The 9,932-nt window shown below is 36.0% G+C and overlaps 1 protein-coding gene across 1 annotated transcript in view; it reads right to left on the reverse strand.

Moving 5' to 3' along the window:
- Positions 1 to 9,932, reverse strand: part of LOC107677757 (dihydropyrimidine dehydrogenase [NADP(+)]) — a 177,070-nt gene that overhangs the window by 124,776 nt on the left and 42,362 nt on the right. Inside the window, exons 4-5 of the mRNA XM_016472774.1 lie at positions 857 to 944; positions 477 to 638 (exon numbers count right to left, since the gene is read on the reverse strand). Of these exons, the coding sequence (XP_016328260.1) occupies positions 477 to 638; positions 857 to 944 (250 nt within the window). The remainder of the gene's footprint in view (positions 1 to 476; positions 639 to 856; positions 945 to 9,932) is intronic.

Consider the following 9,932-nt stretch of genomic DNA (forward strand, 5'->3'; position numbering starts at 1 on the left):
ATGTCGTTATTACGAGAAAAGATGTCGTTTTAACGAGAAAACATCTCGTTATTACGACATAATTGAGTGGAAAAAATAATATGTGTGAGGCAGCAATGCGTCACCGTACTTTTCCTCTACCACCCTGAGCTTGTTCTTGATGTACACCTTTGAAAAAAAGCCCATTCCATCAGAGAAAAAGACTTTTCCACTGACTTTTTTCAGAGGAACTAAAAAGATCCTGGTGATTGTTATCGGGATGTGAGTGAGGAACTGAACGTACAAGACAGAGGAGAGCACCATAAGTAGACCGCTGAAGGAATCATTACATTAAATTACCACTGAAGTCTAAAAATGAGACTTGGAATTCAAACATACAATATATATTTTACATTACTTTTCAGCTTCGAGTTCAGTTGAATGATCGCCATACCAGACCTTTGATTTAAGGTGAAAAAATCTGCAATTTTAGCCATTGCATTTGAAGAGCACCTTACCTCAGTAGCAAACTGCTGCAGCCCACCAATATTGATGGGACCTTCCTCAGAGGCATAGAGGTTGCAGCCCCCCACACACAGATCAGAGGTGGGACACACCATGCCACAGGTCAAACCCAGAGGGTTATCAGACAGGATTGCCTTGGCAGCACCGTAGTAGTTCTAGAAGACACACAATAGAGTCAACTATAAACATGGACTCAAGCAGTGACTTGGAGATTTTACCTGGCCAAATAAAGCCATGTGTAAATGCTTGTGTTTAACTAACTGAGACATATAATACACAAAGGATTATGAGATTATCACTTAATCCAACATCAATAAATTGTGTTTGGTGTAGCTTCTGAGCGAGTGAGTTCAAACATTGCAATAGGTGCTACCTTGTTGGAAATGCTGGTGATGAAAGACTTGATATCCAAATTGGTGGGGCAGCTTTTCTGGCAAGGAGCATCTGCACATTTCAGGCATCTATGAAAAATCAAAATCATTTTAATTTTCAAAACTTCACATTTATAGGCAAAACCAGTGTGCTTGAAAAACAAATGTAATCCATTGCTTTAAAGGAATATTCCACCCAAAAATTTAAATTTGCTGAAAATTTACTCACCCTCAAGTCATCCAAAATATAAAGGAGTTTGTTTCTTTATCCAAACAGATATGCGGAAATGTATCATTACATTACTTGCTCGCCAATGGATCCTCTGCAGTGAATGGGTGCCGTCAGAATGAGAGTTCAAACTGCTGATAAAACCATCACAGTAATCCATAAGTAATCCACACGCCTCCAGTCCACCAATTCCAGTCCACCAATTAATGTCTTGTGAAGTGAAAAGCTACGTGTTTTAAATATAAATCCATCATTAATGTAAAATTCCTTATATATTTGTACAGGGTAGCCTTTTTGATGTGTATATGATGTAGTTGTGCAAGTACTGCATGTCGACAGCAGTTCCGTCAGTTACGTTTCTGCCGCCATCTTCTACAGGTGGCATGAATGTAAGTTAATTTATCTTTATATTTACCTGTTATATTATGATATATTAACACTTTAATGTTGCAACTGTATATCCGATATCTGTTGTTTGAGTTCATATCATGTGTAATGTGGCTGGAGGTGAGCGATGCGCCATGTAATTCAAGTGCAAATGTTTAATGCCATTTGCATTTTTCTATGCAATATTAACGTGTATATATGATGTAAAATGAGGTGAATCTTTATGTTTATTGTATGTACACACTAGACAGATTCTAATTTATCTTATTTGTTTATTCTAGATCAAACCACATGTTACCACACCTAATGGCTGTGTAATGCTGGACTTATAATGTACATTGCCACACCTCCTGAAAAGATATAAACAGTTAAACGATCTTCTGTCTCCTGTGACACTTCTTGTTGGAGTTCCATAGTGGAGTAGCATTCTGCCTAACTTTCAGATAATAGAGTCCTTTCAAATTAAAGCATTTTCAAAACATCGCTTCTGGAGAAAATACCAATCCATAATACATAATAACACTTCCTCCAGTGAAAACGTCCATCCCGTTGTCCTCTCACATCAAAATCCACCATTTTGGACTGTCTTCGCTTATAAGCGGTGCTTGATCTGTGCATATTTCTCACCTGATTCAGATGCAACGACTTTTTCACTGAAGAAAGCAATATTAAGCATAGAGGAATAGTTGGAATTAAAAAACGTATTAATGATGAATTTGTTTATTACAAACATGCAGCTTTTTGCTTCACAAGACATGATTGACATAATTGATCAGCTGGAGTCAAGCGGATAATTGTGATGTTTTTATCAGCTGTTTGGACTCATTCTGACGGCACCCATTCATTGCAGAGGATTCAACAAGTGATGCGATGCTCCATTTCTCCAAATCTTTTCCGATAAAGAAACAGACTCATCTACATCTTGGATGGCCTGAGGGTGAGTAATTTTTTATCAAATTTTCATTTTTGGATGAATTATTGCTTTAAAGCAAAACCCACACATTTATATACCAAAGAAAGGTAAAGCATACAAAATCTTAAGTTAGATATACTACTGACACTTCTGATGGTGTGCAGGAGTAGTCAATGGTTTGCCCTTTGTGTGGTTCGAAAAAGGAGAGCTGAAAACAAATGACTGTGCGATGCTTGTTTTATCCTAGACATGTCTCTGCACTGACTGTGGTGAAGATTGATACCTCTTATAAATACTGCTGACTTCATAATTACCAGGGAACTCCATATTGGTAGACAACAACATGCCTGCTTTAAATTATACATGGGATAATTTGGCTCTAGCCAATTAAATATTCATGGAGGAACAAAATGCATGCGGTACACTCCATCGAAGAGAACAGCTTTGCATATAGGTAAGGTCCCTGTGACCGTGAAATTCCAGTTGAAATCTAGAGCAAAAATATAATGCGTTTTACACATGAGGTGCAATAATCATAGATCACTTTTCTGATTCTTGGTCAGTGTCACATACGGTACATCTATAAAAATGGTTTGGCTCATGATGACCTGTCACTTTGAGTGTACAATACAGTATCTGACTGACTGGGAGCAAATGCATTTAAGTAAATGTCAATGGAAATGACTACATTTATCGGGGCTGCATGCATCTACAACAAAAGGCCCACAACAAAATCCTGGTTTAAACCTGCAACCAATCAAACCGGCTTACGAGAAGAGTTGGGAATCATTAAGAATTCCTGAAACTTCCTTTTGGTTCCAGTACCTTAATGATTTGATTAACGATTCTTTTAGTAGTTGTAAGGAATAAATATTTGGAAAAATAAATGTAAATTTCATCACCAAATAATGGGTTAATTTTAATAAAAATAAATGTAAAATGTGTATTTTATAAACATATTTTAGTGACTTTTGAGTTCTTCAAGAAGCAACATAAATCCAACCTGATAATTGGCCTTAGCTAAATATAAAACAACCATACAAAACTAAAAACTAAAAATGTGGTAACATTTTATATATTTTCATATATGATTTCCTTTTTTTTCATAGTGTACTTTACATTGTCTTATGAACAACCAGTCAGTAAACACACTGATTCAAGTCACACTTTTATGTATGTATTTGATTAACCAAAAAAGAAACAATTTAGAGTCATTTGTTTAGAAATCAGGTTGCACTGTATGCTTTTGATTCACTAAAAAGAACCTTCTCAAAAGAGTCATTTGTGAGTCAGACAACACTGGCTGCAATGTAGGTTTTATTATTATTAAAAAGAACAGGTTCAAAATAATAATTTGTTCAGGAATTGGACTACACTGGTTGTGCTTTGTGTTTTTGATTCTCTAAAAAGAACCACCTCATAAGAGTAATTTGCTCTGCAATCTGAATACAATGTTGCATGCTGTTCAGTAATGGTTGAATGAATTCTATCTTGTAAATATGTGGCAAGCATATGTAAAAGATAGAAAGGCACATTTCTAAAGTCTCCTGACTCACAAAAACATATTTAATTGACATAACAAAAGCAACCTTCCAGTAGCATGGGACATTGAAGACAAACATATAGAGTCAATGCTACACTGCTTGAGAAATGAAAAGTTTAAGCCTTAAATGTAATTCAGTCAAATTAATATGCATTTGAAGTTTCAAGGGCAGAATAATTGCAGTGTGGTCATTAACAGAGTCAGCTTATGCTGTGAGCTGCAGCTGAGATCTGATAGATGCTGCACGTTGTTGCTACTGGGATTTTTACATTATTTAAGAATGGAGTCCGTGGGGAATCTCAATTATATCAGTTATGACATTATCTGACAACATTTATGCCCCAAAATGTTTGCTTGTGCCTAATAATGCCACAGTTCAGTTTGCTTTCGGCTGATGTTAAACAACTCATTTACGCATGTACAGTACGTACCTCTTTAGCATTGCACCCAGTGCTGCGCTGGAGGCGGCGTTCCCATTTTGAATTGGAAATTGTGCGTTTTCTGTTGTATGAACACAGTAGAAGTGCTAAGCTCTGACCCCTGCACTCTTAAATTCAGCACCTTGTTTCGTTATTTATTTGTGTGTTACCTGGTCTTAGCACCTGCCAGTAAATGAGCCACAATGGGAGGTCAGACTAAACATGACCTCTGCGATAAGCATTCTGCTCCAGTACTATGTCAGCGGTAATACTTCATGTCGCTATAGTGTCAAAGTGTTGTACACTCATTTCATTTGACAGAGGTCGTATCTGACTGATGTTGAGGACATATATGTTCTAGTCATCCGCACATGTGGAGAGCAGTGCGGTCGGGAATCTTTTGCTGTTAATGGTCCTCAACTGAGAATCCCATCAATAATCCTAATGAACCTTATTAAGTAGCGTTGTCTGCACTTAGCACAGCTGGATGGAATATACAAAACACATAAAGTGACAAGGAACTGTATTTATCCTATATAAATTGATCCAAGCTATCCTATATTATAGTCTTCAGAAACTTCCAATTTCATCTTTTTTTAAGATAAAAAAAAAAAAAAAACTCACTGAACAGAAGGTAATTAGATCTGTAGTCTTTACTTCCCTTTCTAATGGCATTAGATTTACGCACTTATTTAGATGATTAACATTATCATTGAGTTGAATTTTTATACCAATTCAGTGCAGTTACTTTTGAATGCACACTGATGTAAGTCTATAAGCATTAGTTTGAGGGGAACAAGTGTTTGTTCTGATACAGTCTTTCATGTTGAAGTTTATGTTGATGACTAAATATACATTTGAGTAGTATGACCATAGCTCATCACAGTACTTCATTTATCAGGGTCAAAATACGCAAAACCTGTACTCTCCTTTTCAATTTATAGGCAACATAAGAAAATTCAATGATTTATTGATCGCTGAAGTACAAACGGCCTAGTTTTCATTTTAGAAATCTAGTCACTGACTTGGTCTGTATAGCTGCATACAAACAAAGGCTTTCTTTCAACCCCATAAGCCTTTCAACCACAGAATCCTGACCTACGCTACTCGTCCCTCTTATTACAGAAACAGAGGTTAAAACAGATCATGTGAAACCGTCTTCCTGTGACACTTCAGTATAAATTCTCTTTTACTTGTACAGTTATCCTTCACAGGGATGCCTTCAGGATTTGCCTGGGGGATGCTAAGAACCTGACCAACTGAGGAAAATATGCAAACATAAAATGTATAATAATTGCAAAACATTTTATTTGGATGGATAGGGCAGGGTACAGGGTTATTATTGTTAAATAAAACTAATACTATTAAAAGTAGTTTTGTTAGATGCTGAAACAAAATACATACATAATATAAATATTAGATGAAATACCTAAACTAAAATGACAATTAGAAATGTTGCCTTGGCAACTAACTGATACAAGTTTAAGATGAAGCATTTCTAAAAAATAAATTAAATATTAAATATAAAATATAAGTACTTTTTATAAAAATACATTTAATTTAAATAGTAATATAAACAGAAAATCACATAACAAAATTATAAAAAATTAAACTAAAATTAAATTTAAAACTTAATTCAAAAAAATTATAAAAACTATGATAGAATATAAATATTACTGCTAAAATAACACTGCTTGGGTAGCTTTTCTACAAGATACACTGACAGATTCTCTTTCTCTCAAACATCTTTCTCTCTCATTGTAATTGTGAAATAAATTGCGAATCAATAGATCACCATAATTTGCATAATAATAGTAACAACAACAGCAACAATAACACCAATAAGTGCATGCTCATGGCAGAGTTGCAAGCACCACTAAGTCTATCAAATTTTACAGATGAAATACAGTGTGGTCTGAGAACACTAGTGAAAATTGTTTGCATTTTTCTAATTAAGTAAATTTTTGCTCCATTACAAATTACATAATCAGCATAACAATTTGTGAAAAGTTGAATTGGAAAATTGATTAAAATGTCCCATTTTGAGCAAGTTGGTGCACCCCCTTTTTGCCAGAATGCCTCCACAAGTTTGTTTAAAAACCTGATGACCATGTTCTCCAGCATGATTTCAGAATGATCCAAAGAACACCCTGGAAGAATATCCGACCATCTGTACATGATCAATTTCACAAATTTACTTGATTAGTTACTTAGAAATAGTGTAGTTTTTTTATTACCATTTATTAATCTGAATTGAATTACTTTTTTTAATCCCTTTGTAAATTATGAGGTTTAAATTAGATTTAACAACCCAGATTTTCATTGTGGTCTCTTTTGGATCCCACTAGCATGCTTGTTCTGGTGCAATAACACGCAGCACGCGCATTACTCAGTGCAACAAAACATGATACAATGTTAGCTCATTTCAAAACTAACGTGGGCATTAGCGAACGCTGTCAAATCACCTCCTGCCTCCCACCACTACCAACTTAATCCCAAACGCTCTTCTGTAGAGATGATGAATTTATCATGTGTGCGTGGGAGGTCAACTTGGAGAGATACCCGTCAAAATCCTCACTTGTGAGGACATGTAACTTGTGGGGACCGAGTCATAATGAGGACCCTAGAGAGGTGCCAGACTTCTCCGAGAGGACACGAGGAAAGTGTCCTCTCACAGACCGGCTCTGTCATCTTAATTACTTAAACCATTTTAGATACGACCAATTAAGCCAGGCTCCGAATTAAAGGGGGCTCCTTTCAGCCTAGGTACCGGGACAGCTGGGATGAGTGGATGGTTTTAATGATCAATCCACCTTTATATACTGTGGCTCCTGTGTCAAACAAAATACAGGAAAAGAAAAAAAGAGGGCTTCTGTCAGGGGTGTGGTGGAGCAGAGAATGATAAGAAGAGTTATTCCTCATTAGAGCTCATCATTTTAACAACGCAACATGTTGCTTGACTTCAGTCATCGGACAACTGTGAAATCAGTTTGACAACAGACACTAAAGGCAGCTGTCAGCTTTGAGACCCTCACTTTCATGCAGAAATGTATCATATAAAGCCAAATTCACCTTTCAGACCGTTAGTACAAGTGCAGTGAAACTCTTGTGACTAGGGATAGAAATTAGGGCTGCACAATTAATGGAATTTCTAATCGCGATTACAATTATGGAATGCCGCAATTACGTAATCGTTCAAAGCGGCAATTAATCGTTCAATGTCCACTTATGTTATTCTGCATGCTTAAAATGTGTTTTTTTCTTTCTACGTGTTATCTTATGGGTTGTTCCCATTATTTTAATTTTAGTTTTATTATAACATTATAATACCATTCATATTTTAATTTTTTTATAATTTAAAGAAGAAACCAATCCAATGTATAGTTGACATTTGAGGCTTAAAACTATAGAAAAGCGCTAAAAGTTTTTCAGTTAGAGTGTTTTCAGCTTGTTTATTTTCATATAAAAATACGGCATGCAGTTGCATCAAACAATGGTATAAACATCATTCAATGTAAATGGTGATAATCGTAATTAATAATCGCAATTACAATTTCAAGGGAATAATCGACAATTATGATTTTTGTCATAATCGCGCAGCCCTAATAGAAATCGTTAAGAATTTAGCGATTCTGTTCTGGTTTCTTAACAAAAAATTAGAAGTACTTTTAAGGATTAAATAAACAAAATAAATTGGCCATTCCATTGCCAAATTATGAGATAATTACAAAACTAAATTAATTTCTAAATTAAAATTAATTTATAAAGATAATTTTAATAATAAGTTAAATAAAACAATTCTTGCTAAAGGTGTGTTTACATAGATGTTAATGACTGAAAAATCTAACTGGCCTTTACTATATGTTAAACAACAATACTAAAACAAACATAGTAGCATACCATTCAAAAGTTTGGGTTCAACCAGATTTATTTATTTATTTTTTTTTATTTTTTTTTGGCCTTCTTTTTTTTTTTGGCAGAAAGAGAGGGGAACAGGATCAGGAAAGGTCCACAAGTTGGGACTGTGCTCGATGCCATGCAGAATTAAGACATATTATTCAAATTAACTCATTATGTGGTGCTATGTCAGTATCCGTTTCAATAAGTGAAGTGAAGTGATGTGTGCCTAAGTATGGAGACTCATACTCAGAATTTGCACTCTGCATTTAACCCATCCAAGTGCACACACACAGTAGTGAACACACACCCGGAGCAGTGGGCAGCCATATTGCTGCGGCGACCGGGGAGCAGTTGTTGGTTCGGTGCCTTGCTCAAGGGTCTCACCTCAGTCGTGGTATTGACTGCTGGACCTGAGACTCGAACCCACAACCTTCAGGTTACAAGTCTGACTCTCTAACCATTAGGCCACTACTGCCCATAGATCATTATGTTTAGAAGACAGATGTCCGAAAAGCATATTTATTTTTGGCCTTTTTTGCCTTTATTTAGAAAATACAGCAAGTTTGACAGGAAGTGAATTGGAAGAGAGAGAGGGGAACAGGATCAGGAAAGGTCCACAAGCTGGGACTCGAACTTGGGATGCCCAAAGTGCAACGGTGCTGATTTAAAATCAGATCTCAGTTCCCAACCCTACTGATGGGACCCCTAAGATGGTATTTGGACAGGCCAGTGTAGGATGTACCACAAGCACTTAAAATTGTATGATTATTTTATAAGTGAGAGCAAAACAAGCATAAAATTCCTCCTGCCTCCATTAACTGAAGATATCAGAACCATGTCAGAATCTAGTTTTTCAACTAGATTTTTAATAGAAATGTCAAAGTAGGTCTTATATAAACAATTCAATATGATGACTAAACTGCCTTGCCTCATAATCATCAAGAAAATACCTCTGGATGAAACAGCACAATTTTCCTTAGTCATTATCTGATTTATTCTGAAATCAAAGTGGATTCATGCTGTGAGTGCTTGGAGTGCTTATGATTTCACTGACATGAAGATAAGCCATCAAAATACAGTTCGTTGAGCTATAACGCAGCATATTTGATAAGAGTTTTGAGGTATGAAAAAGTAGTATTTTAGTAACTTTGCTTCACTATGTGAACCAATCTCTGGTCTTTAATGAGGAGTCAACTTTCTGGCTGTTTCGTGACACTGGGAATCCAGACCTGGGGCTTACTCTATGCCCAACAAACAGGCCAAATAAGCCAGCTGCCTCCTGTGACGAGCACCAGAATAGCACGCCGCTCGGACTTTCATGTTCAGCATTATTAGCAGTTATAAAACCTAAATCTTTCATCAAATCTGCCAACCAGCACTGCAGGGGAGTCTCGTTTAGAGAAGGATTAAAATCAGACCTCTGCACGACAAAAGTGTGCATTAATGTCTCCAATATCTCTCTAGCTCTCTTTTTTCTCCCAACTCTTGGTTTTCGCTGCTGTTTTGTTTTTTATTCATGATCAGCAGATGCAATGCTGTGCTCATGCATATTCGATGCTAAACATAATGATCTATTCAAATGTATACTGAAATAGCACCACATAATGAGTTCATTTGAATAATATGTCTTAATTTTGCATGGCATCGAATATGCATGAGCACAGCATTGCATCTGCTGATAATGAAT

The sequence above is a fragment of the Sinocyclocheilus anshuiensis genome, unplaced genomic scaffold (genome assembly GCF_001515605.1).
Source record: "Sinocyclocheilus anshuiensis isolate Anshui unplaced genomic scaffold, SAMN03320099.WGS_v1.1 scaffold985, whole genome shotgun sequence".
NCBI classification, from domain to species: domain Eukaryota; kingdom Metazoa; phylum Chordata; class Actinopteri; order Cypriniformes; family Cyprinidae; genus Sinocyclocheilus; species Sinocyclocheilus anshuiensis.